This window comes from Salarias fasciatus, chromosome 18 (genome assembly GCF_902148845.1).
Source record: "Salarias fasciatus chromosome 18, fSalaFa1.1, whole genome shotgun sequence".
NCBI classification, from domain to species: domain Eukaryota; kingdom Metazoa; phylum Chordata; class Actinopteri; order Blenniiformes; family Blenniidae; genus Salarias; species Salarias fasciatus.
Genome location: NC_043762.1, coordinates 26,512,755 through 26,540,186, shown reverse-complemented (window position 1 = coordinate 26,540,186; position 27,432 = coordinate 26,512,755). Strand labels below are relative to the sequence as shown.

The 27,432-nt window shown below is 45.5% G+C and overlaps 1 protein-coding gene across 3 annotated transcripts in view; it reads left to right on the top strand.

The window, feature by feature from the left end:
• LOC115404998 (rho-associated protein kinase 1-like) overlaps positions 1–27,432 on the top strand; it is a 36,272-nt gene that overhangs the window by 5,866 nt on the left and 2,974 nt on the right. For all 3 annotated transcript variants that reach the window (XM_030114383.1, XM_030114381.1, XM_030114382.1), the window contains exons 2-31: positions 10,607–10,688; positions 14,337–14,437; positions 14,557–14,694; positions 14,772–14,947; positions 15,923–16,007; positions 16,094–16,238; positions 16,324–16,462; positions 17,169–17,260; positions 18,695–18,854; positions 18,970–19,042; positions 19,121–19,209; positions 19,325–19,373; positions 19,548–19,683; positions 20,343–20,434; positions 20,504–20,750; positions 20,830–20,936; positions 21,041–21,191; positions 21,907–22,067; positions 22,153–22,337; positions 22,800–22,869; positions 22,941–23,044; positions 23,159–23,324; positions 23,436–23,529; positions 23,606–23,694; positions 23,773–23,964; positions 24,093–24,258; positions 26,671–26,741; positions 26,820–26,908; positions 26,992–27,070; positions 27,166–27,427. In XM_030114383.1, coding sequence (XP_029970243.1) covers positions 10,607–10,688; positions 14,337–14,437; positions 14,557–14,694; positions 14,772–14,947; positions 15,923–16,007; positions 16,094–16,238; positions 16,324–16,462; positions 17,169–17,260; positions 18,695–18,854; positions 18,970–19,042; positions 19,121–19,209; positions 19,325–19,373; positions 19,548–19,683; positions 20,343–20,434; positions 20,504–20,750; positions 20,830–20,936; positions 21,041–21,191; positions 21,907–22,067; positions 22,153–22,337; positions 22,800–22,869; positions 22,941–23,044; positions 23,159–23,324; positions 23,436–23,529; positions 23,606–23,694; positions 23,773–23,964; positions 24,093–24,258; positions 26,671–26,741; positions 26,820–26,908; positions 26,992–27,070; positions 27,166–27,427 — 3,790 coding nt within the window. The remainder of the gene's footprint in view (positions 1–10,606; positions 10,689–14,336; positions 14,438–14,556; positions 14,695–14,771; positions 14,948–15,922; positions 16,008–16,093; positions 16,239–16,323; positions 16,463–17,168; positions 17,261–18,694; positions 18,855–18,969; positions 19,043–19,120; positions 19,210–19,324; positions 19,374–19,547; positions 19,684–20,342; positions 20,435–20,503; positions 20,751–20,829; positions 20,937–21,040; positions 21,192–21,906; positions 22,068–22,152; positions 22,338–22,799; positions 22,870–22,940; positions 23,045–23,158; positions 23,325–23,435; positions 23,530–23,605; positions 23,695–23,772; positions 23,965–24,092; positions 24,259–26,670; positions 26,742–26,819; positions 26,909–26,991; positions 27,071–27,165; positions 27,428–27,432) is intronic.

The following is a 27,432-nucleotide window of genomic DNA, read 5'->3' as shown; positions in this document are numbered from 1 at the left end:
TTAAAATTGATTTTGCCATTTCATATGTATTATGAATTTATAGTATTTCACCTCAGTATATCGTATTTGACTGAACTTTTCAAGATATGACACAACTATTTCTGCAATTTTTAGACATCCTGCACAATTTTAGGTAAACATGCAGTAATGTTTGTAATTTATTGTCACAGTGACTTTTGCAGTAAATAATACTCAGAAGTAAATGATCTTAACGTCTTGGTAGTTTGAGATTTGTTCTTAGTTATAATAACACTCTCTTGCCCTAATTTTGTACCAGCTGTGACTAAAGTCTTAAAAAAAGTTACTGATTGATTCAATTTATTTTTGATAACTTACCTGTTCGCATCACGATAAGTTTTCATGATAAGTAAGTTTTTAATCACAACAGTCACCTTCTATTTCATTTTCATCATGGTGAAACACGAGAAAGTTGGTGTTGCACAGTGTGTTGGAAGTTAGCATTTCACGGCTCAAGACTTTATATTCCTGATTTTCAGTGGAAGCATGTCTTCCAGGATCATTGTTGTGATGAGCTGTTATTCTCACTTTGGGATCACAGAGTCTCTGGGCAGACGATATCAAACAGCAGCAACTGTCCTGTATCTGAATATTTGACTTCATAAGACATCTGAAGGAACGAAAGCGTCACTCTTGATGGATAAATACTTCTCTATTCCCTTGCATAGCCGATAAGCCACGGCCCAGCCTGAAGAAGTTGACTGAGTTGTCCTGCCGGCGTTGAGTGCCTGCTCTCATCTCAGTGACCTTTGCCTTCGGTGGACAAACATTACCTGTGAGGTGGTGTGTGTGTGCTGATAAAGCAGCTTTTGTTTGTGCCTTTTTCACCACATACTTACAAATCTGCAGTTTCATGACTGGTCATGATTGCTAATTATTTACCCAAGACTTTTTTCACCCAAGACATAATCAATACTACTGACTTGTGCTACAAGTTGAACAGTCTTTGGTTCTTTGTAGAATTTGCAGCAGTGGACCGAGGCTGAGGTCTAGAGCTTCCTGACACTGTGGTCTGCAACCAAATCATTTGCATGTCTTCTTCAGTGAAAAGCTGCAGTAATGAATGACATTCTGTGCCACGATTGATGCCACTGTCTGCGTTTTCCTTATCCAATTGAAAATGCTATAAAAGATCTGCCAACTTTTCCCTGGAAGTGAATGATAACTCCAGATGGGTCCACTAGCACTGTGTCATTTTCTCTTTAATTTTTGTGTCTACAAAACCCAAGGAAAAAGTCTCGAAATGCTACTTCAATAGATCCCTCAGCCTCACAGTGTGGTCTGGATGCTGAAGCTCATCGTCATATATATTTAACATTGTCATCCTATGAGTCTGACTGGACTCTTGGCTCTGCTTTTGGCCTCTGAGCTGTATGTTTGACACTCCCGATTGAGTGTTTAGGTAGATAAGTAAGAAGTATGTAGATAAGTAAGAAGCTTTAAATATCCAGGAAGCCAGCGTGGAGACTGAAACACAAGAGTGTCGTGCTCCACGCTTCTGGTGCCGGTCTGGACCGCAGCTGTCTGATGGATTTTTGATGCAGACCAGTGAAAACATCATTACAGTAATCCCAACCCTAATTCCGTGATGGCTGAAACCCTTTATAATTCTGTTCTTTGAGTGAATGGTGTGTAACATAAAAATGTAAACTTCTAGAAACGTGGTGGCAGCGGCAGAGGTTCTGGTCAGCATTTGATCCATCGTGAACGTCAGCAGGGTTCAGGCCTGTCAGTTGTAAACTGCTCCCCTCAGCTTTTCAGTTAAGGGAACAACAGTGGGCCCGGGCTGTTTGTAGCCCCCACATTCCCTCCCCCGGCTGATTATGTGCAGGAATGCATACCGAAATGATCCCTCCTTTTTAATTATGAAACGTTTCTCCCACCTCCCCCTTGTTTGGTTCAAGCCGGGTCTCTGGGATGTCCATCACCTTTACTTTCAATGTAGGTAGCTCTGGCTAACCAGAGGCTTTTTGTTTTCACATGATCTTTTTTTGAATGTATGTAGTAGGGCAGGGGTGCCCACACTTTCTCTGCTTGTCAGCTACTTAAAAAAAAAATAAAATAAAACCCCAGTTCATCTGGTATCATCTGGTACACACTAAAAACCAAACTAATAAAAACTAAGCATTTGTGTGAGCAGGCACAAATTAACTGTTTTTTCCAGTCTTAAATTACATTCTTGGACTTTCATTTCCTGAAATAACCTCCCAAATATGAATCAGGCAAGTTTAATAATAGCAGATTCACATTTATTCTGCTTCATTCAGACTTAATAAGTTCTTAGTAATTCATAAGTTGCAAACAGTGTCATCTATCATAATTACTTTATATCGATGGTGGCCTCTACTGTGACTAACAGCAACCACCCCTACAGTAAGACTGCACAGTATATGGCACATCTATCGTTATCATATCAATTAGAAATGGAATCAAACATGTGACGAGCTAAAATTGGTGGAATAAAATCATGCATCACAATGCAAATAGAAAGAAATTTGAATTTAACAAATAATAAGGATTCAGTCACAATTTGACTGAAAATGTATTTTATTAAAAAAAAATCATGTTGGTGACTTTGAATCGTTACATCTCTGATCATTATGTGAATCTGTTTATCACCATACTGACAGAAACTGCAGTCTGTTATGTTCCCATGCAATACTCAACATTATTGAATATTACATATTATTATCATACAGTTCTAATTCAGAGGATTAAATTGTCAACACAACATGTGTTTATCAGTAAATACCATGATTTCGTCTGCTGTTTTCTGCATCTAGGAAATCATAGGTTCCCAAATATCGGTTCCTCACTATTGCTGTGTGATTCTGATGGCAGTGAGAAGTTCATGTTCGGAATGTGTGACATGTGGGTGAATCTTCTCTCTGATTGGACGGTCCTACTGTGGAAGTGGTAGTTGCCACTGTAATGACTAGTATTACCAGCCAAGGTCCATTTCTGTGCGTTTTTTTGTAGTTTTAAACGATATAGATGTCGTACGCAGTCATGGGTCTGAGAAGCATGGCCAATCCTCTCAGCAGTGACAGGATGGGAATGAAGCGCTTTTAAAAGGGGAAAAATCTCCAATGTCTTGGTTCTTCTGCTTGAGAATCCTGCCGAAGCATGTGAGCGCTCTCCTCTGTTGGGAGTAACCCAATTATATTTTCACATGAAAGCGTTTGTGACAGTGATTTCCACTCACTGGGACCTGGTAAGAAAGTGTCATGCCCCTGTTTTCCCACCTTCTGAGCTCACTGTCGCTGCAGCTTAGCCAGCAGACCAGTTAGATATGCACTCTTTCGAGGTAAGTGGCATCTCCTGTCAGCGGATATTAATGTAAGGCCAAAAAAAAAAAAAAAACCCCACTTGAGTGAAAGTTTGAGCGCTGGCCTGTGGGAGTGAACACTCGGAGACTCGTTTCTTTGAAGAAGCTTTGTGCGATCACATGCTGTGTTGGCGGCCTGCAGTGGGACCTGCCTTTATTTGCCATCCGCCAAGCAGCTGCTCACATGTGCAAAGCATACTTGAGTCGACGAAGTGGCAGAGGGCGAGAAAAGAAAGGAAAGAAAAAGCAAGCGGGAAGCGAGGCTGGTCCGCATGTCCCGCGCCGGCATGCAGAAGGGGGATGATGTGGCTAAGTCTCTCATGGAAATTGTAACTCAGGCTTTTAATGTCTGGAAAAGAGCTTGCACCGTGTGCGGATTTCTCTCCCCCCGAAGCGTAATTCAGAGGAAAGGGGAGAAATAATTGCCGTATGTAATGTCAACCACCAGCTTCGTGCGTCTTCTGTGACTTGTGCCACATTTCTTTTCATTAATATGGTGATCAGATGGTTTTTTAAATAGTAATATTCGGTAATCCCAGGGATGTGTCGCCCTCTGGCTTGAGCAGCCTCAGCAGAAATGGAATAACGGGGAGCTGTGCAAGTTTTGCGAGCTCCGCTTTGTCTCTGTTTTTCTCTATCTCAGTATATCTCTCTCTATCTGGTTGTGGACAGTCAGTCGACTCTCCACGCTGTTGAATAGCCTCTGCGCAGAATGTGGTTCATCGTCATCTTTCAGACATAAACCAGAGCTTTCTTTAAATAGATGTGGTCCGGAGTGCGTCATATGTTTCCCCAACATCTGTAAATGATAATTAAGGAAACGCATGCCAGGTACATTAATGCACCCTCATGCCGTCACGTTTGTTGGGCTTTGAACTGTGCACTGATGACTAGCTGGATACTTCCTGTCGTCTTTAGCCTACAAGACATATCATTCATAACTTGCACAAAGAATTTCACATATTGATCCATCAAACCGTGAGATATTTGTGTACTTTGCTTCAGTCCGTCTTTACTGTTTTCAGAAGTGAAAATAATTTTTTCTATTTTATATACTATGCTGCCGACAATCACAACAATCTGAGGTGCTGTTTACACTGCGTTTCAAGTGGAAATGCATAGTTTTTGCATTTCTAGTGTTATAACACCTTTGAAACTATCTGCCTTGCTAAAAGCTCTTTTTATCCTCACTGATGTCGCTGATCTTTTGGTTAAGCCCAGGAGTTGTCAAATGTACTGCTTGCTTTTTGTTTTCTTTTTTTTAAGCAGCACACAGCCTGATGTCACTGTGGGATATCTTTCCTGACTGAAATTGAAATGCACGCGTCTTTCAGGAGTAAGGATGTACGGAGACAAAATTCAAAATGTATATCATGATTCTTGTTTTTTTTTTTTTTTTTTTTTTTTTTGAATTCTTTAAGAATAGTTGAGATATTTTCCTATTATGATCAAAAATTACTCAAAGACTCCTGTTTAATTTTGAGGTTCTATAACAAAAAAAAGCACTGTCTTCAGTTATTTCCTTGAAACTGAAAATGGCTCCATAAAGGAATATCAGCATATCTCCATTCTCAGGCAGAAGCTGAAACCTCTGAACATTTACATTGTCCCCTGTGGTTGTAAAAACCCTTTCGCTCAGACTTTTTCATTCTTGTCCGCTGTGACTTGGGAAAACCAAGACGCTGCCATAACGCCGATTCAAAACGGTGCGGTGCATCCGCAGGAGTAACTCCTTGACTTGCCGCTGCCATGTTTGTTTGAAGTCTGTGCCTGCTGTTCTCAGGGTCATGGAAGCAATGTCGTCGAATAAGCGGAGTCAAACACAAATACCCTCCCTCTACTGTTTAAAAAGTATATCCCGATACAAATGTTGCTGTATCGACTTAAATCCTCCTTTAACTGTGTCGATTTTTACCTGAATCGGAGGCATGATTCATATTCCTATGTTGTTTCAGTTTCAACAGGTGGTCTACGTGCCTTTCCATTGATTTTTCACTGATGCGGGAATGTTTCAGCTTTTTTGGAAAGTCTCTGGCCTCAGAAGCAGCCTGAAAATGATGAACTCTTGGAAATTTCCGTGCTTTGAGACGTGCGGTGAAAAGGCTAATCTCGACATTGGCTGTGAATTAGGAGCTAAGAAAGGGCTTTGTCAGTGGTCTTGTTTCATCGGCCTCACGTGAGCACAGGCAGCTTTTTGAATGATCCACTGTGGTGCTTCTGCCTGATCCGGTTTTATTATGACTCACCGTTTCTTTCACCGCAGATTTCTCATCCGATGTGATTGTGTTCAAGCAAATCAAAATTTCCGTTATGATAGTAATCAAGACTCACTTGAATCTCTCTTTGCTGCGGGTAGATCATTCTGATGTGAGTTTTCCTTCCATGTCATTTTATCTGACATTTATGCAGTTTTTGTAGCGAAATGAAGACGGAAAGTAACTGAAAATGTCGAATGGTGTCCCTATAAATCCTGAAAATTTGAACAGCTTTCAAAAATGTTGCTTCACCCAAGTTTGTTTTGAAATTGCAACACTAAAGAAACACAGTGTGATCAGGACAAGACAAGACAAGGATGTGCAGTAAGGATCACTTGACCCCAACAAGGGAGACGTAATAGGAATTGGAATGAGCCCTCATGGATCAAACTTTTCTGATGCTTTTTCATACTGGTCAGGCTTTCTCTCATATTGTTCGTGTCCTTAAAAATCAGAGGTGTCAAATAAAGTTTAGCTCAGGGGCCTCATGCAGCCCAGTCTCATTTTGAGTTGGCGGACTGACAAAATAGTGACAAATCTAACAATTTGTGTGGTGTCTTTGTGGGCTGGATTGGAGCCTCTTATGGGACTGGTTTTGGCCCACGGACCTTATGTTTGACAGCCCTGATTTGAACAGTTTCTGTACCGGGTGTGATTTTCGCTCTTTCAACAGATTTGCAAAATGAAAGTCAGTCATTTGTTGTTTCCTAGATACAAATAAAAAAATCGAGTTTTAATTCGCTCATTTAAAGGAGTCATATTATGCAAAATTCACTTTAAACAGGTGTCTTTACAGTCGTATCACCTCCCAGAGCCTCTGTATGAGCCCCCAGAAGTGAAAAATTCAGTCACCTCCCTCAATTGTGCACTCCACTTTCAAGGAAATACACACTCAAACAGGCAATTCTGAAATCTTACTTTTGTCTTCGTCAACAAGAGGAACACCAATTCCCCCCTGAAGAGGATCCAGCCTTTGGGGGGCCCCCGGATAAGTGGTTATAGTAGTATGTGTTGCCGTAGCCTCATTAAGACGTTCAAATTTGAAAATGGTCTTTTTCTTCCTTGTCTGGCTACCCCACATTTTTGAAAATGAAACTGAAACTTAAGCTGAAACAGTTGAGGGGACGTGCCTCTGACTGTGCCCCCCTCATTTGTGAGAGAGTGGTAGTGGCCAGATGCGTTCAAGAGCATCCCGGAAAGAAGGCTGTGAAAATCAGGCTGTTCAGAGGAGGGCTCCTCAGAGCCACTTTTTAGACCGCTCAAACTCCGAACATAGGATGAATTTGGGGCAAACAAACTTATATGCTATGTTTTTGGGCTTCTGTGACCTATATGACGTGACTGAAAAATAGCATAATAGGTCCTCTTTAAGAGATGCATGTCATGTTTCAAAAGAGTAGAAAGTTTCAATCGCACTTGTTTTCTGAGGAAATGCTTGTTTCCAGGTTGTTTCTGTGCCATGCTACCTTGTTGGCTGTGTGTCCCGTGGGAGATCATGTTGCTCTGGATGTGACTCTGGTCCGACAGGTTCACTCACTCCATTATGCTGCTGGAATCAATTCCAATCCATTTAGCAATTAAGCTGCTGGCATCTTGGAATTGTTTCCTTCTTGTACCTGCCTCGTTTTGTTATGTCTCCGCATGCGGGCCGACATGCTCTCTGACTTAGCTTTTTGTTTTTTCCTCTATTTGTTCTCCTATTGGACGGCCCAGCCTTCCAACACGCCGGCCCCAACCGCTGAGCGCTGATTGGAAATAAAGCTTACTCTGTGACTCTTCCACTCAAGGATGGATTTTTTTTTCTAAACCCCCCCCCCCCCCCCCCCCCCCCCCCTTCACTTTTTGTTGAGAACTTGTTTGGCCACATACCTAAAATAGCTCTCTGACGTGTACAGTCCTGTTAAGGAATGTTACTGTGGCTGTCCAGAGCTCTCTGTGGCAGGAAGTTATGCAAACGTGCATTGCTGAGCACAGAGCCTTGTGATTAGGGTCCTGAAGGACTCGGTTCTTTGGCTTTTTCTTTTTTTTTTTTTTTTTTTCCACTGTAGGCTGGGGCTGGATACTCGATGGCCAACAAGGCCCCCTTTTTTCTCACAGCCTCTGACAGTCAGGCTAGTGTAAATATCCCCTCATGAAGTTTTTAAACCTTTTCCAATGATGGCTCGGCGTTTCAATCCCAGCCTTCCTGCAGTCATTTCCAATGCTCTGCTCCCGATGAACAGCAAGGTCTTCCTACAGACTGTCCTCCACCTGCCTCCCTCCCTTTACCTCCATCCTCCTTGGTTTCAGCCTCTCGGGGGAGTAATGGCCCGACCTCCTCTGAAGCAGCAGAGTTACTCTAATTCTGAACTGCTGATTCACCGTGTGCCATCAAAAAAAAGAGCATTGGTTTCTTTTCTAAAAGGGCAGCTCAAGATGCTCACATTTAACATCTGGGTCACGCCTGCCAAAAGGGACGGAGCAACCAATGCGGGTGTTGAAGTGTTTGTGTGCCCAGCTTGTTTCAGACCATCTGGATTATGGAAGATTAGATTAAAGCCACACAGTGGCACTTCTGCTGCCGGCGAGCTGGAAGGCGGCATGGCTGCTATACATGCCGCAGCTCCCGTAATTCCACTACTGGAGCTAAATTTTAAAAGGATCATGATGCCTTAAGCTTCTTAGAAAATCTGGCACGATTGTTCTCTGCCTTGTTTTCACACAGGCGGTTGAAGTTCCTGCAGCAAAGTCGTAAAACTGTCAAAACAAAAGTGTTTGTGTTCCATAGTATCGATGTTCCTGGAAATGTCTCTGTTGACCCCACTCAGGCTCCACATCGTTTTTGCATTTTCATTTCAGAAAAGATTACACGGCAACATTTTGGAGTCAGAAGCACAGTACTCCTGACATTCACATGTTGTGTCTCAGTGTATTCACACTCAACCTATGTATATTTCTGTTGCCAGGTAGTGAGGGTGTGGATGTTTAATCGTTTAGCCAGCAGGTCTCGTGCCTCCCTTTTGCATACATATGGATTAGTTTCTTTTAAATAAAACAAGATCTCATTGTACCCAGCAAGGATCGCACTGTAAAACGTGTATCTTCTCCACCTCCTCCCAACGTGATCACGTATGTGAAGCTTTTTTAGATCTGTGCCTTTCATCAGCTTCACCATAAAAAGTGTGTCAGTTGCCATTTGACAGATGCATGAAATGAGATCTTTACTTCCTGTGTTTCTGTGCTTTGGTCGGTACAATTAAATTTCCATCTTTTTTAAAAGCTGCCCAAAAAGTTACCATGATTGAAATCTTCTGCAGAATTGCAAACGGAAGAATTCCTGTGAAAATGGGTCAGTCTTTGACATTGTTTAGGTGATGCTGTCCTTGCATGTAGGTTTTAATAGGGGCCTTACCTCAGCTTTCTTCAGATTGACAAAACAACATTTCTGTAGTGTCACGCTGACCTGTGTTGGACTGTTAACATTTAGGTCACTGAAGTTTACAAGTAGTGTCACGTTTGTCATGGAAAATGGAATTTCTTCAAATCTTCATTGTGCATCTTGTTGTTTAACTTTACTATGAACCGATCAGGGCATGATTTCATCAGATGTGATTTTGCTTTGGTTTGAGTTTTTGATCAGACACAGAAAGGCCCAACAACCCTCACCGCTGCACCACCGTTGAGCCCCAGTCACATGTCTGCAGCGCCAGGAAGAGAAAATGAGGTGTTTGACTGCAGTGTGAAATGTTCCTTTTAGAAATGCACTGACAGTAATCTGTTCCGATTCTAATGTGCTGGCAGAAAAAGGTGATGACTCGGAGAAAGCAGAGCTTCAGCTGCTGCTGGAGATGAGATGTGACTAAAAAGAACTGAAACTGGGAATTCATGGCTTTGTAGATGATTTCACTACAGTTGTTCATATTTCAGTTACATTTCAAGAAAAAAACTATTTTAAACCCTTGCTGATGTTGATGGATGAATAACAGGAATAAGCTCCCTCCAGCACGCCCTCTCTGCCTTCTCTACTGAACTGGATGACAGTTCACTAAAAATATCGATATTGATCGGTAAAAAGTTTGATAGAAAAACAGTTTCCCCTCCTTTTGCACTACAGCCTGTCATGTAGCTTTATATCAGTCACGACTTCCTCCCAACCCAGTCACAAACGCTCACCTCGCCCCGCCCTGTCAAGCCACAACAGAGGACATGTGCAAAAGATGTGACAGTAGAGGAAACTGTCCTGAAGAAGGTTTCAGTCATTCACCAGCAAGGCAGGGTTTTGTGCTCTGAGTAGTGTTAATCACAGTCTGAGGGGGCCGTACTGTGTTTATATCACAGCAGTCACTGGCCCGACGCTCCAGGTGTGGCTGAAATACTGTTAGTGGTTAAGTAAAGGTTAAGTAAAGAGTTGCATTTGAATTTACTGTTTGTGTGTTCTTTATTAAAAGTAGGTCATTAAATAATAGCGTAAAATGGCCAGGACTGCACCTAAAATATGTATTTTTAATTAGCTGATAATTATTGATTATCGATATTGAGCAATATAATAAAAAAAAAAAACAATCAGTATGCTTTTTTTGTGTATCATCCATCCCTAATGTCTTCCCCCTCTGCCCAATCAAAGTTTTGGCCCAGCACGGGCAACGTGAACAAGATTCAACCTTCCTTTAAATTAATCAGAGAACACTGAATGCTTTGGATATCTTGGGTCGTTACAGTGAACTGAAAGGAGAGTTGTCAGATGCACTGGGAAATGAACCATTTCAGTGTGAAAATAAAACATGATTAAATGAGTCAATATTTGTCCTGTAATTAATTGAAATTACTGTCTTGAAGTCCTGGTTCTGATCTCTTCTACACCCCTTCTAACATCCCAGTCTCATTCCACGGTGATCAGTGTCATTTCGTCCAGTTGTTGTTAATGCACGGGCATTTTTGAAACGGTTCTCAAATGGGTTTCCAGCTCTGTGTGTGGTTTGCTTCTCCCGTGTGACCCTGGCTTCATTTCCTCCTCCTCTCCCTGCAGGACGGCTTGGATGCGCTGGTGTACGACCTTGACTTCCCTGCCCTGAGGAAAAACAAGAGCATTGATAACTTTCTGAGCAGATGTAAGTACCCCGCTCTCCTGGACGCTCCCGCTGCAGCGGCGCTCCCTCGGTGTCCTTCACTTGAACCATTTGCAGAACCCCCTTCAGCGCGGCCGCGATGAGCCCCGGCTCAGAGGAGAGGGTTGTTTTTGGGTCAGCGCCTCGATGCGGGCCCGAACACACAATAGGTGTCTGCTGCTCAGTGTCCCCAACAAAGGGGCTTTCATAAATGGCTGGTGACCCACATGATGCTTATCAAGGTTGGCTTTTCTCTCTCTCTCTCTTTTTTAACCAGACCAGGCAACCCCCACAACATACATCAGGCACAACAAAGAAGCATCAATCCGGTCCTGATAGTGAGGCTGAATCCATCTCCTTCAACAGATCTGAGTGTCAACATCAGATTCTGTATGATGACACTTCTGCACAATACCAATTCAGTGTGTGTTGGTAGAAAGCTGAAAATTGCAATTTAACTTCATGTCTTTAAACGATGGTGAATATCTGTCGTTTGAGGGCAGGAGTGACTAAAATCATGGGAAACAGTGCTCAGTTGATCGTAGTTGTTTGGATGGTAGGTGTTATAAGAGGACCTGATAAGATTAGCTTTTCTGAATTGAAGCTTAGGAATCAAACCTGATTTATATTTTTGTATATTTTATGATAATATTTTCTATATATAATAAAATATTTTTTTTCATTTATATGTACCCTCTTTTGCATGACTGAAATCACAGCAGTTAATTAAGATATTACACCCCCCCCCCTTTTAAAAGTAGCTTTTCATTAATTGTTTGCTCTGGTGTAGCTTAAAACATTAAGTTTTATAGTGTCTGTATGTCTGTAGGTTTAAATATTAGCCCGAAGCAGATTTTGTAGCCTGATTATGGCATTTTGTACTTCAGGTGCAGTAACACACATGCGTACACACTCAGACAAATGTATGCTTCTCTCAGACTCTCAAGACAGAACCATTAACATGTTCCTTTCAAAGTTAAATGCATAAATTTGTTGCATTTTGAGAGCAAAATCAGTAAATAACTTTGAGTTGGGTCTTAGAAATTTCATGTTTTGACTTTTTGAATCCCTACTCAGCACTGAATTTAATGATTTCAAGTGAAAACGGAGAACTTTTGTTGCGTTGTGTGCTTTAAATTACCTGACAGCAGTGCTTGGAGAAACTGAAGAGAACTTTTTGAAGAATTCTCAGACGTTTTCTCCTGGTAAATTGAAGAAAACAAAAGTTTTCTGAAAACGCTGCTGCTGTATGACATGTATGTTTGGCTTCATGCCGATGAAAACGTTGAACTAAATACCGGTAGTTGAAATTGGACCTTTCGCTCATCGCACGATGGGAAGTGTTGAACAAAAAGGATCAAATACACTTCAAGTTTTTTTTTTTTTCATGGTTTGAAAGTGAAGCATTGTTGATAGACTGTTCATTAATGCTTGGGTACATGTGTGCTGCCTTTCATGAGTTAATGGTGTGAACCAAGTATTTCAGGCATCTCTGAACATAACCGTGCCAGAGTTTACTGAAAGTGAAACCAGTTTGCATTGAACTGCTGAGATCAAACTGGATCACCTCAGACCAGACTGATGATTTGATGACAGCAGCTGTGCTTTGGCTGATGGTCGTGTATCGAGTGTTAAAGTCTTGAACCACCTTTCTTTACATTCTTAACAGGAGGCAAAACCTGTGCATTAGTTAAAGAGAACTAAAATCCAGTGTTTGCTGCTAGAAACCTTCAGGCAAGAACTGCCATTATGCATCTCCTCAATTACTCTTGGTGCTGAACTTCAGTGCAAATCGCTGACCGACATGGACTAATGGACCTGCTATCCACTGAGACGCTGGTCTTCAGTGGCGTGCGCTGCCCCCGGGCTTCTTTACTCACAATCCCCTCCTTGCATTTTTGTGCATCGCACCACTATCGAATCAGCTGATCGCTGTGCGACATGTATGGTGACACCTAATGGAAGGAGTCCTCCAAACTCACACAGTGCGGCCTCTGTAAGAGAACACAAAATCACGTTTGTTCCGTTTAATATCTTTCTGGAGGACTGTGATTGTGATCCCATGCTCCGTGCGGGTGAGTCACTCAGTGAGCATTTTAATATTTCAGATGAAGCTTTTTTAAAGCTTCTCCATTTGAACTCATGTGCTCCCTGTCTTTTGTGACCCGTGTGAATTGGAAATGATCTTCCCCAATCGAACAAGTATGACCAAATTTGGCTGAATAGAGGGATTGCGTTTCCCCAAGGGCAGCTGGAATTATTACATCAGCTGGAGGACTTTTCTCTTTGAGCAACCAAGTATCCTTCAATCCTCCCAAACCAGTTAGTTTACACGACAGCGTTTCTGAGCGAACGCAGAAAATGTCCGCTGCAATTTGGGCGTCCGTTTGCATTACAATTCAATTCAGCTTTATTTATATAGCGCCAAATACAACAGCAGTCGCTTCTAGACACTTTTACAGAGAAAACCCAGCAGTTCCACGTGAGCAAGCAGAGAGTGGAAAGGAAAAAATCGAAAAAAAGAAAGAAAAAAATAAAAGTAAAACCTATTATGAAGAAAGGACATCTTAGAAAGAAATGTCTACTATTATCAACAACACCAACTTATGGCCAAACATGCTACATCACCTTTGTTTTTTAGCGTTTCTGGCGTCTCCGCGGAAACGGCCCTTACTTTCCGAACGTTGTCGTGTAAATTAAGGAACGATATATCGGGCCAATATTTGAGTTTTTTACTTGTATCGGCACTGTAACAGTCTATCCCGAGTGTAAATGTGAAACTTTGCTGCAACAAGAATGCAAAAATATTTTACTTGATTACTTCATGCAAACAGGTTCTGAATTACTACTTTCTCCGTTCTCCTTCTCTTAAACAAGCAGCTTGATGAACCGACTGCTCTGAATTTCAATATGATAATGGAATAAAGAAACTCCACAGACTTTCTTTTACTGCAGTGTCAACAGGATAAGAACAAGCCCAAAGAATCTTTTATTAAGAAAATAGCTTGCACATATCAGCTCCAACCACTGTTATAAATAAATGGCATGAATTTGACTGAAATGCCTCAATCTTTCTTTCAATTTGCAATGAACACCGGTGATTTTGAATACAATACACTGTATATCTAACATAACATGTGTTGTTTAAACTGTGATATAGAGAGTTTTCCAGATTGTTTATGTTCTCATGTGTAACCTCCATCAAAGAGCTCCGTATTCTATATCGTGTCAACATTTTAAGACTGCAGAAAATGACTCCAGTGTGTGCAGAGATCAGGCTGAACTCACACACCTACTTAGAGAAAAGAAAAACTGAATCTGCACAGCAGTACTCTCTTCAAACTGACACACAAAGGCAAGCACGCTTTATTTGAACAGCACATTTCAGCAAAGCGGTTTTTACCTAAACCAACACGAGCATAGTGACAAATGAAGAAGAAGCAAAGAGAACAGCAAAGTTTATTAAAACAAAGCACGCACAGATGCATTATTAAACATTTGAAAGAAATCAGATTTGGAGCCATGCTGCAGGCTTCTGGGAGACAGTTCCAGATTTTTGCAGAATAAAAACTGACAGCAGCGTCTGAAAGTAGATCTGATCTTCAGAGTAGAGGCTGCCACTGTTAACACTCGCTCTCCGTTTCTCACCAGATAAAGAAACAATCAGCAAAATTCGCGATCTGCGGATGAAAGCGGAGGACTATGAGGTGGTCAAAGTCATCGGGAGGGGCGCGTTCGGAGAGGTGCAGCTGGTAAGGATGTCATTTCTGTCTTTTGAACTGTGCAGAGATCCTGAAGTTTCTAGGAAAAGCTTGAAAACAAAAGGTGTCGATGAAGACTGTGTGAAACAGCTGGCGTTCTCCTTTTGCAGGTGCGACACAAAGCCACATGCAAAGTATACGCCATGAAGCTGCTGAGCAAGTTCGAGATGATCAAGAGGTCGGACTCGGCTTTCTTCTGGGAGGAGAGGGACATCATGGCGTTTGCCAACAGCTCGTGGGTGGTGCAGGTACCGCGCCTCATCCACCAGCCCGGCGCGTTGCTTCCATTTGGAGCGATGTTCTAACACTCTTTCCTCTTCCGCAGCTCTTTTTCGCTTTCCAAGACGACCGCTACCTCTACATGGTGATGGAGTACATGCCCGGCGGCGACTTGGTCAACCTGATGAGCAACTACGACGTCCCAGAGAAGTGGGCGCGGTTTTACACAGCGGAGGTGGTGCTGGCTCTGGACGGGATCCACTCCATGGGATTCATTCACAGGTGAGCCTCTTCTCTTCCAGGTTCTCTGTGATGAATGACAGCACGATATTATTATTCCTGATCATCGCCGTGTTTTTGTCCTGTGGATTTTATTTATTTATTTATTTTTTAAATCATATCAGAGGACGTTTGACAGTAATTACTGATGTTAGATTATTTCCCCCTGACTCTTGATCATTGAGTGTGCGTTTGTCAAACGTGACGTGATCATATATCCACAGGCAGACGGTGTCTTTGTTCCTCTGACATCTGCTCTGTTGCGGCCATGTACGGTGTCATGTTTAATGAATGAAGGGAAACACAATCCGGTGACATGAAAAAAAGAATACTTCCTAAACTTTAAGCGTACTTTGAAAAGACTTCCAGTGTGTTAGAGTACATTTTGAAGCACTGCCTGATTTCCTTGACTTTTAAACTAAAGTTACGAATGTTATTAAAGAAATAAAGATTGTTTACATTGACTTAGGAGGTTTTTTTTCAATGATTCCCTTTATTCTGAATTATCTTCAATATAGATTGTGCTCTAGAAATGTCAGTTCAGTTGAGTTTGTTTTACGCAACATTTCCAAGAGACAATGCAAGACAACATTTTTCATCTTTCACAACATTTTGAAAAAAGCTTCAACTCCGTCTCTGTGGAAACGGGAGACAATGCAACTTTTTTGGAGCGCATTTAAATAGCAGCTGCCTTAAATGATTGTGTTGAATGCAGTTCCACATAGATAAGTTTAATTCTGATCTAAACTGAAGTGTTTAATCTGTTTTTTTGGCCAATTTCAATCCATTCATGATATTTCCAAGCAACTTTCTATACACTGATTTTACAAGTCAAATAAATCAGCCGTTTCCCTTCATTTTGCAGTGAAGGGTTGTAAAATGAGTCTTTTTGCCGGACTCCAGCCGTCCCTCTGATGTCCTCCCTGGTCTGTTATATATGGGTATATCTTTACTAACGCTGACTTGCTGTCTCCTCAGGGACGTGAAGCCTGATAACATGTTGCTGGACAAAGCAGGGCACCTCAAGCTGGCAGATTTTGGGACGTGCATGAAGATGAATAAGGTACCGCCTTCCACCCTGCCTCCGTGCTAATGCGCTCTCGCCGCAGCGCGCCGCAGGTGTGAGTGACGCTTGTGGAACTCTTCCAGGACGGCATGGTACGATGCGACACGGCTGTAGGGACTCCGGACTACATTTCGCCCGAGGTACTGAAATCTCAAGGAGGAGACGGATATTACGGCAGAGAGTGCGACTGGTGGTCGGTGGGAGTGTTCCTGTACGAAATGCTCGTCGGTGAGTCTCGATTCCAGACACTTCACAGAAAGTTCGGTGGCTGCAGGTGGCACGTCTGACTCATCCGTTCTGGTCCCGCACGCAGGCGACACTCCTTTCTATGCGGACTCTCTGGTGGGGACCTACAGCAAAATCATGAATCACAAGAACGCCCTGACGTTCCCCGATGACAGCGACATCTCCAACGACGCCAAGAACCTCATCTGCGCTTTCCTGACGGACAGGTGAGCTGAAAACAGAGCGGGCAGCGTCCCCAAATCCCCGGCAGCGCTTCCAGAGAGAGACGGTTAGATAAACCCTGCTTTCTGATGAAAAACAACACCGAGTGTTGAAGCGGAGGAACTCGTTTGAAACTGCCAGGACAGCTCATTCCTGGCTGTAATTTCAGCTCATTAGGAAAATAGTAGCCAAGTCAATCAGAAGGTTGTAGGTTTGATTCCCTAACTTTCAAATTGTTACGCTGAGATGCTCTTGGCTGTAGTTTTCAGTCAAAAGGCAACAGTTGGTTGTACAGCTGTTTAGAATTGTCCTAGAGGTATAAAGAAGAACAAAAAGATATGTTACCATGGCAACTACTTCCTCAATTTCAGTAGTTTAAAGAACGTCAAGAAGCTTCAATGCTGCACTTAGTTGATTTTCACCAATGTTCATTCAAAACTCTCTGTTTTAGATTTTCACAGATTGTTTTTCAAGCAATACAGAGGAGAGCCGTGCTCACCTTCTTTTTTTTTTACCAGGCAGTTTCTTGAGATCAAATTTCCTGTTTACGAGAGAAGAATTAATTGTTAAACAAGCAAATAAAAGAGAAAATCCCAGATTCAACCCTGTAACGCTCACAAATAGCTTGACGCCATTTCAGGGGAAATGTCTAACTGGCCCAGTTTGCCTTCCGTGGAGACGCTAATGTAACGTCTCCCCCGCCTTCTCCAGGGAAGTTCGACTGGGCCGTAACGGTGTGGATGAAATCAAGAGGCATCCCTTCTTCAAGAACGACCAGTGGACCTGGGAGAACATCAGAGAGAGTAAGAGGCTCCCCATTCCTCCCGTCTGCTCGCCACCGCGCAGCCTCTGATCCTGTTTTCCATTTGACCTACTGCGGACAGTTGCAGGAAATTCTTGTAGACGAGCCATTCATTCGGCATCCTCTCCAGGACCCAGCGCGATTCCTGCCCCGGAGTAATAACCGGGCCAACAATGGGATGTAGTTCTAGCGCTTAATGCACTGAGACGGAGATTTGGACGTGTGTGTGGAGGAATCCGGGCGCTCCAGTCAGCTCCCCGGTGTCTTCCCTCTTAATGCTCCAGCAGGCACTCCGGAGTCAGCACTTCTGTGTTGGCCTCCTCGCGTGGTTTCACAGGCGGATCAGCCCTGCAAGCTGGCTGCTCTCCCTCCTTTTAAAATAGAGTCGTCATCCAGATAAACTCCAAATACTCGCCGTGTAACCGATCGCCAAAGTAATCTTCCTCCACATGCGGCCTGAAGGAAAATGTGTCAAAACCAGAGGAGAGCTGAACAAACCGCAAAGATCAGACTTCAGGGATCACATCCTGGACTTGGATTTCAGCGGGACCAGTCAATAATTACATGAGAATATAGAAATAACTACAACTCTAAATCTCTTTATTTTAATTGTTTGTCATGATATATGTGTACAGTAACTTTTTTTGCAACTATAATTTATTTTTTAACATTTATAGCTGTTTAGTCAAAATGTTCCATTACTTCCTAATAACATACAAATCAAACAGCTTAGTCAGCACTGAATGAATGAGTTTACACACATGAACTAAAGCCGTATATTTTACCTGTGAAGCGTTTCTCTATTTGCACTAATCTGTTTCGAAGTGCACGGAGAGGCGTGGCTGGAAAGCAGCCGTCAGGCGACTGGCTGGGATGAAACATGAAGCATTCTCGAACGCTAATGTCACATTTGTCACCTGGATCCCACAGTCTGCGGCTCAGTAGCTGCTTCAGCGGGTTTTTTTCCTCAGTTATTTCAGCGAACCTTCGCTGTGCGGTGCCAGCAGGACGGCCGCTCAGTTTATCAGCTCCTAATATGAAGCCAGTGAAAAGAAGCTGGAACAGGAGTAACGTGACGGAGTGTGTACGAGTGTGTGTGTTGGATTTCAGCAGCCTGGCAGAGACATTCTGCACCAGCTGGAGACAATCCAGGGATGTTTTGTTCAGAAATGTGAAAGGGAATTGCAAAAATCCGGCTGCGATGACACAAAGGCATGATCATCATTTCCCTTTCAGCATGTGACACAACTCATCTGAGCACTGGAATATTTCCCATGTGAAACAAGCATCAATAGGTCAGGGTGTGAGTGTGTGTGTGAGTGTGTGTGTGTGTGCACTGTGTATTTGACTCTGAAGGTCCTGCTGCTGGCTAAGGTTCTATATACTGTGATAATATGATGTGTCAGTTGAACCGGCTGCTCTGTGCCTCCTGCAGCGGCTGCCCCCGTCGTGCCCGAGCTGAGCAGCGACATCGACACCAGCAACTTCGACGACATCGAAGAAGACCGGGGCGAGGAGGAGACCTTCCCCATCCCCAAGGCCTTTGTGGGAAACCAGCTTCCCTTCGTGGGCTTCACCTACTACAGCAACCAGCAGTGAGCCCGCCGCGTTTCGATTGACAGAATCAAGCAGATTGAAGCGACGTCATGTTGAAATTTTCTAGCTCTGCGTTGGTTTCTGAGGTTCAGAGTTGAAATGTTGTTTTTCCAGCCTCTTGCGCGGCTCCTCCTCCACGAAGAGCAGCGACAAGCGCAGCAGCTCCACAAAAGAAGACAAGAGTCACGTGAGTAGAAACCCTCTGAGGTTGGAGTGTAACGCGCCTGGCCTCCACCTCGTCTGATTCAATCAAATGTGTGTTCAGCTGGAGAACATGCAGAAGCGGATCTACCAGCTGGAGGAGCAGCTCCACAGCGAGATGCAGCTGAAGGACGAGTTGGAACAGAAATGCAGGTATGGGATCAGACACTCCTGAAGGTGGAACCCATGATGGTTCAAATTAAACCCACTGAAAGTGAAGCAGTCGAACTGTCCAGTAATCTGAGTACTCTCGTTCTGTTTTCTTCAGGACGTCCAACACCAAAATCGAAAAGATCATGAAAGAACTGGACGAAGAGGTTTGAATCTTTCCGCTCCTTATCGTTCTTTCGGCAGCGTTCAGATTGTGGATAACGCGGCGTGACGTCGCCGAGAGGCGAGAGAAGTCGAATGAATGAGTGCTTGAACATGTGCGGCGAGACCGCGGCCGGGTTCGCTCCACATCACAGCCGCTGCGCTGCTTCTCGCCACAGGCAAACCTACGGAAGAGCGCCGAGGGCAGCATGTCTCTGCTGGAGAAAGACAAGATCATGCTGCAGCACAGATTCACCGAGTACCAAAGAAAAGCCGACCAGGAGGCGGAGAAGAGGCGCAACCTGGAGAACGAGGGTAACCGAGCGCCGCCGGCGTGCGATTTAGGACGGTTACACAGCGATAGCTGGAGCGAGGCTGCAGAGGCAGCCGGCGGACCAGCGGGGCTGAGCTGCTCCGTAACGCGCCCTTCCTCTCGACATCATCAGATCTGGGCCGGTCATGTGTTTTCAAATGGATTTACTGGTCGTCCTGGTGGGAGTTCCAGCTCCCTGCGCTCCGACTTCTCCAAGGAAATCACACACTGTCTCTCTGACGTTTTTAATGGCCGACTGCAGGATTGAGCTGCATGTGACTACAGCACGGCGGTCCAGACCGGCAGCTTCCTGCTGCAGATGCAGTTTTCTGCCATTAGAAACTTAGATGACCCTTCAACACCCCTGGCTTAAACTTGATAGTTTTGTGACATAACAAGATTAAATTCTGACTCATTTATTACTAAAAAAAAATAGAAAAATGTTGTAGCCATTGATTCGCAAACCTCCCAAATGATTAATTTCTAATAGAAGGAATTAAGTTTGCAGCAAAAGCCTCAGTTTGAGTGAAACTGAGAGAAATGAATCTTTTATTTTTTCCAGTAACAATAACGAAAACTTGGCTTTTTCAGAGACCTTTTTATTTATTAATTTACTACTATAAAGAAATCGCTCAATTAATGCCTTTTTTTGTGTGTTCAGTGTCAACTTTGAAGGAGCAGCTTGAAGACATGAAGAAAATCAGCCAGAATTCACAAGCTTCCAACGATAAGATCGCCCAGCTGCAGAGTCAGGTACGTCTCGGACGGATCCCGCGACGCCGGCGAGGGCACCGCCGCCTGAACCCGTGTCTCCGCCCACAGCTGGAGGAGGCCAACGACCTGCTGCGGGCCGAGTCGGACACGGCCGCCCGGCTGCGCAAAAGCCACACGGAGATGTCCAAGTCCATGAGCCAGCTGGAGAGCCTGAACCGCGAGCTGCAGGAGAGGAGCCGGGCGGCGGACGGGGAGAAGGCGCAGCTGGAGAAGGAGCTGGTGCACCTGCAGAGCAGCCTGGACTCGGAGCGCCGGAACTACAGCCAGGGCTCCGAGGAGATGCGGGAGCTGCAGGGTGAGACGCCGGGGCCGTTTTGGGAAATGGCGCTGAATTTATTTTCTGATTCTGACGGGCTTTGTCCTCCTCTCCTCAGCGAGAATGGCCGGGCTGCAAGAGGACAACAAGAACTTGAAGCTCGGCCTCTCCAAGGTGGAAACAGAGCGGAAGCAGTCGCAGGAGAGGAGCAACCACCTGGAGAAGGTACAGCCAGTCACACAGTGTGACCTCTGGTGAAAAATGAGCAAGCATTGCCCCTCTCGCCCTCATAAATCCTCGGTTCCGCGTCGCATTTTTTCCCCCCGCAGGAGAAGAACAACCTGGAGATCGACCTGAACTACAAGCTGAAGACGCTGCAGCAGCGTCTGGAGCAGGAGCAGACCGAGCACCGAGTGACGCGGGCGCAGCTCACCGACAAATACGAGTCCATCGAGGAAGCCAAGTCGGCTGCCATGACTGGTACGTCGGCGGTGTGTCGGAGCACGCCCTGCCCTCAGAGCCCCCCCAGCGTGCTGCGTTCAGCTTCAGACTGCAGTATAAGTAATATGATGGAAAACATTAGGAACTCTTCTGTTCAAACCAAAGATAAAGACTTGCTGAAATCATTTGCAGTATCTAAGAAACTTGTCCTTCCCTGTTTTGATGAGCTCTGCTCTGATAAACTTTCCATTTCCTTTACTCCTCGCTTCATTTTCTTCAGTTTCTTCCTCATTTTTTTTTTTTTTTTTTTTTTATGTTCTTCTCGCCGGTTTTTTGATATCTGGTGAGAAGCCACCTCCAGGTGCCAGTGAGGAATTCCGAGAGTGCGAGCCAGCTGGCGAGCGTGTCGGGACGTTTCCTCTTTGCATATTAAAGCTGCACCGAGTGGCAGAATGATTGACTGTCCAGGTGATGTGTCACCTCCAGCAGCCTCTCAGGCAAAACCGCGCAGCTCGCTTTAAAAGGCATCTGGCGTCTATTTTAAGAAAACTTGAAACATTCTTGATAGATTTTTTTCGTATTGATTTACGGCGTGTGATTTATAGAGATCTTGCTCACAGTGGGGCATGATGATGCCGCCTCCATGCCTCACTGTGAGAATGATGTTTTCCGACCGTGCATCCTGCTGAACGGAAGCCTTTAATGTGGTCAAAAGAATGTGGAACTGTAAAGAAACGCCTTCGTTCTCCCGCAGCGGTCCAGCAGAAGATGTCGGAGGAGAACGGCGCGCGGATGAGAGCGGAGAGCCGGGTGGTGGAGGTGGAGAAGCAGTGCTCCATGTTGGAGTTCGACCTCAAGCAGTCGGTGCAGAAGATGGAGCAGCTGATGAAGCAGAAGGAGCGTCTGGAGGACGAGGTACGTGCGGGCGGCGGCGGCGGCGTGCGGGCAGCACGCTCTCCCGGCTCCCCGAGAGTCACGCGCCGCGTTTCCCCCCCAACAGGTGAAGAGTCTGCGGATACAGATGGAGCAGGAGCTGAGCAAGCGCCTCCTGGCCCAGAACGACCTGAAGAGCCGCACGCAGGACGTGGACCGCCTCAGGTGTTCGGAGAAGCAGCTCAAGCAGGAGATCAACACGGCGCTGGAGAGCAAGCGCTCGCTGGAGTTCCAATTAGCACAACTGACCAAGTGAGGACCGCGCAGAACACACACCGGGACGGATCACACTCTTACACCAACACACGATGCTAATGTGCACTTACCGGTTCTCCTGCTCCGCTCACACCGACTCTGCTGTTACTGCTCCGGTTATTAACTCTCTTTAAAAAGTCACGGCATAAATTGCTCTTTAATAGCCTGCTTTCCCCCCCTCCCCGAACATTATTCCAGATTAGTGTTACTTCTCCAAATCTGCTCTGAGACAGTGTTTACACCACAGGATTAGGATTTATTCTCAGTCCAGCGCCAGCCACTTGATTGCTAATCCTGCAGCCGGCTCCTTCGGGGAGCCGACTCGGACACAAGCACGTTGTTTTGCTCGCAGAGGTGTTGTGCTGAAGCACTTCAGCCCTGCGCAGTGTGAAGTTTGCTGGATTAGAAGGAATGGAAAAGAAAAAGGAAGGATCTAAAGCTGCTTTGCTTTGTTCACAGACAATACAGAGGCAATGAGGGACAGATGAGGGAACTTCAAGACCAGCTTGAGGCCGAACAGTATTTTTCTGTAAGTATGAACGCAGTAAGTTTGAACGCTGTGAAAAGAACCGGCTGATGCATTTGTTTCTGCTTCCTCAGACGCTTTACAAAACTCAGGTCAAGGAACTAAAAGAGGAGATCGAGGAAAAGAACCGGCAGCTCCAAGAAGCTCATAAAAAGGTGCAGGACTTGTGCAGTGAAAGGTGAGGAAATACGGTTTTGAAGACGAGTGCAACACTGAACATTTGTCGTCTCATAAAGATTTATATGCGGGAAAAAAACCCAGAAATCCAACAGCGTTTCTCTCCTGTGCGAAGGGACTCGCTGTCTGCCCAGCTGGATCTCACTGTAACCAAGGCTGAGTCGGAGCAGCTCGCCCGGGCGCTCCAGGAGGAGCAGTACTTTGAGCTCAGCCAGGAGAACAAGAAGGCGTTGACCAGGCACAAGCAGGAGATGGGAGAGAAGGAGGCTATTATTGCACGAGTGAGTACAGCCCAAAATATCCTCTGGCGACACAAACCCGGTTTCAGAGGAAGTTTTGAGCCTCGTCTGTGTTCGGTGTCCCTCACTGACGGTCGTCTGATTCCTCTGCAGCTCGAGGAATCCAATAAAACTCTGACCAAAGACGTGGAGACCCTCAGCAAAGAGCACAGCGAGTTAAACGAGAAGCTCCAGACTCAGGAGGAAGGTGCGCTCCTTTTCTTCACCTCCACGGCACACAAGTGCTTTAAAAGTGAGACCGCTGAGACCCATTTGTCTTTCAGAGTACGCAGCTCAGAAAGAGGAGATCACGAATACAATCAAGGCCAACTACGAGAAGGTCCTCAACACAGAGCGCACGTTAAAGACCCAGGTAACGGCCCGGACCGTCCGATCGCTCCTGTCCCCCCGAGCGGGCGATAAACCCGTCTTCCAATCTCGCTCCCGCCAGGCGGTGAACAAGCTGGCCGAGATCATGAATCGCAAAGACATGAAGCTGGACCAGAAGAAGAAGGGCAGCACGGCCGACCTGCGCAAGAAGGAGAAGGAGAACCGCAAACTGCAGCTGGAGCTCAACCAGGAGAAGGACAAGTTCAACCACATGGCCATCAAGTACCAGAACCAGCTGAGCGAGATGCAGGCGGTGGGTTTAACGCCTCAGACAGCACACTTCTAAATCCAAAGTGAAATAGAAGTTTGCTCCAGCCTGTGAAGTGTGAGGCATCTGTCCGTGGCCTGAGCGTAAATGTCCGCGCCGTCTCGCCCTCGCAGCAACTGGCCGAGGAGTCCACGTACCGCAACGAGCTGCAGATGCAGCTGGACAGCAAGGAGAGCGACATCGAGCAGCTGCGGGAGAAGCTCAACGACCTGCAGCAGCGCATGGACAACTCCAGCCTGACCAGCCTGCAGACGGACGAGACGGACAGCAACATCGCCGGTAAGAGCTCGGCTGGAAACGGCTGGAAACGGCTGCCCAGCGGCTTTACAAAAAGGTCCTAGAACTCATTATACGTGAGGTTTGTTTTCATTTTACTTTGTTGGAGCATTTAGTGTATGATTTATAGCAGAGGAGGAATAAATGCTAAAGCATTAGGATTCCTAAAAAAATACTTTCTGGAGCAGATTGTGAATCAACCTAATCCAGGGGTGTTCAACCCGCGGCTCCGGAGCCACACGGGAGAACTTCAGCTTCTCTGTAGCTTCTCCATATAGCTTTCAGAAGATGTGATGCAAATAAACATGTTTTCATTTATTTCTTTTGAATTCTGCATAAGTTTATATTTTCAGAAATAGTGTAGTGCAGTTTTTTGGGGCGGAAAAGAAAACAATAAAAAAGGAAAAGGGAAAAGAGAAAAATAGAATGAAGGGAAAATTAAAAGAAAAGGAAAAAAGGTTGAATAGAAAGAAAAGGAGAGGAAAAAGTGAATAAATAGCAAGTGCGGCTGAAACTGCTCTCACAGGAAACACAGTGGCTTTAAATACAGAAAGAGGCTAAAATAACCAAGATATATATATAATGGATAAAGCGGCAAAATCCATGAAAAGAAATCCCCAAAAATGGCTACAATGGCTGAAAATAATAAAACATCTAAGTTATAGCTTTGACACACCGTAAATGCAACCTCAGTTTTTTAAGCATAGCTTTGTTTTTCAGCTGTTTATCTTCATATCGGATCATCAACATGTTTTATGGCTCCAGTCAGTTTTTATTTGGTGGAGAATCATGAAAACGTTGCCGACCTGTGAGGCCCGAGCAGCAGAGCTGTGGTTCTCCCACGTGTTGAAGCGGCTCCGAGCCCGCCGCACAATGCCTGGAGTCCTGCTCAGAACAACAGGAGGACAGCAGACGTGCTGCTCCGGGTTGTGGTCCGGGTCTCCAGAAAAGCCAGGAATTCAGCACAAACAGCCACTTTTAGATCTCCGCTGCTCCGAAACGACTGCGAGACGAGTTTCAGCTCGTATTCGTCCCAGTTGCAGGGTTATCCTCACTCTGATGTGCTTCTTTTGCGTTGTTGCTCCTCCTGTTAACGTCTGCAAAGTCCTGAAAGTCAAACAGATGTGATGATCAGTTTAATGTTCCGGTTCTTGTTCATGTGTCCATGGTTAAACGGTTGTTTCTCTATCTCCCTCATGTCCAGCTGCCCTTCTTATCTTTGTAACTTCCATTCCTTTTCCTCTGTGAGTAACTGAGCAGACCAGCCCCCCTCTCTCCCGCCCGGCCTGCGCTGCTGCAGCTGTTGTGTGTTTGTGGGATTTTGGGTTTTTCTTGTTTTTGGACCCTCTGATTTTCTTTCCTTTTAGCTGGTGGTGTGACAGTAGCCAGTGGGTTTGGAGCGTTCTAAAACTGGCCGAAATGGTTAAAATGAGGATAAATGACACATCTGGTAGTGAATTACCATGAAGTCCAAACCCCGATCAGATTTACCGCAAAAATTGAGAAGGGTCGCTACAGCAGGATACAGTCACATCAACATGAATTAGAAAATGCACAATGTGAACACCGAATCTACTGCAGGAATTCCGTAGTTATTTCACAACTCCAAAAGCTACTGCGTGAGTTGAAAAGCTGCTACATCGAAAGTCATTATTATATTATTATGCAAAAGTTACAGCGTGAATAGAAAAATCAGTGGATGATTGGTGAAGCCAGGAACAGGAGCAGGAGCCCGACTGTTCCCGCCCTGCGTGAGCCTCCCGGGCCTCCGTACCAGACACTCAACACCTCAGGATGTAACCGACCCCCGACCCTTCAGGCTGACCCCTGACGTCTTCACACTCAGTACCTCGGTGTCTCTGTTGGCATGTTGACCAGCGGTTGTGCTGCTTGGACACAGACCCCTCCTCACAGTCAGCCCCGTTAGCCCCCCTCCCCTCCCCTCCCCCCCACCACCTGCGTCTGTTTCCTCAGCTCACCGATCCTCTTCAGCTTGTGTTGTTGCAGCTGCATGACCTTGCACTGATAATCCGTGGCACCTAACGGCCAGAGCTACCCTGCAGTGCACACGTTTGTGTCTTGTGGAAGGAGTGAGTGATCAGACTAATTGAATAATTGCTGCAAAGGCGAACAGAAACGTACCTCCAGCTCGAGGCGCTCGGTTTCCCGCGCCTGGACTCCTCCCGGTGCACGGGATCCTTTCAGTCACCGACTCCACGACACTCATCCCAACACTGGCTGACCTCTGACGAGCTCATCTGGTGTTTGAAAACTATCTGTTTCACGATTTAGTTGATTTTATTTTTTTCCTCCCACTCCCCGACTTGAGTTTAAATGCTGCATGGCCTTTTCCAAACGTCAGCGAAACGCCGCGAACAGGTCGTCACTGGATGTTTGTCCGTTCCTGCATTTCAGAGTCTCGACTGGAGGGATGGCTGTCGATTCCTAACCGTGCCAACATCAAGAGATATGGCTGGAAGAAGCAGGTGAGAGCCGGGAAGGTTTCCCTGCAGCGTTCAGACCGCGGGAAACCTGAAGCCCTGACCCTCTGCCTCTCTGTCCAGTACGTGGTGGTGAGCAGCAAGAAGATCCTCTTCTACAACGACGAGCAGGACAAGGAGCAATCAAACCCGTCAATGGTACTAGATATCGAGTAAGTGTCTCCGGCTCAGTGTTGAAATGGGAAGCTGACGTTCTGAGATCCAGACGCTGACACCTGCGCTCGTTGCGTTGCAGTAAACTGTTCCACGTGAGACCAGTCACGCAGGGAGACGTGTACCGAGCCGAGACGGAGGAGATTCCCCGGATATTCCAGGTACGAGCCTGTCCTCGCTCCTCGAGCTTTCTCTTTTCTCTCTGTTTTTTTAATCTGTAGTCACAATCGAGAATCCCCCACCCCCTCCAATTCAGATCCTGTATGCCAACGAGGGCGAGTGCCGGAAGGAGGCGGACATGGAGAGCGTCCCGCAGGGCGACAAGACCAACTGCCTCCCGCACAAAGGCCACGAGTTCATCCCCACGCTCTACCACTTCCCCTCCAACTGCGAGGCCTGCTCCAAGCCGCTGTGGCACGTCTTCAAGCCGCCGCCGGCCCTGGAGTGCCGCCGCTGCCACTTCAAGTGCCACAAGGACCACCTCGACAAGAAGGAGGAATTCATCGCTCCTTGCAAAGGTCAG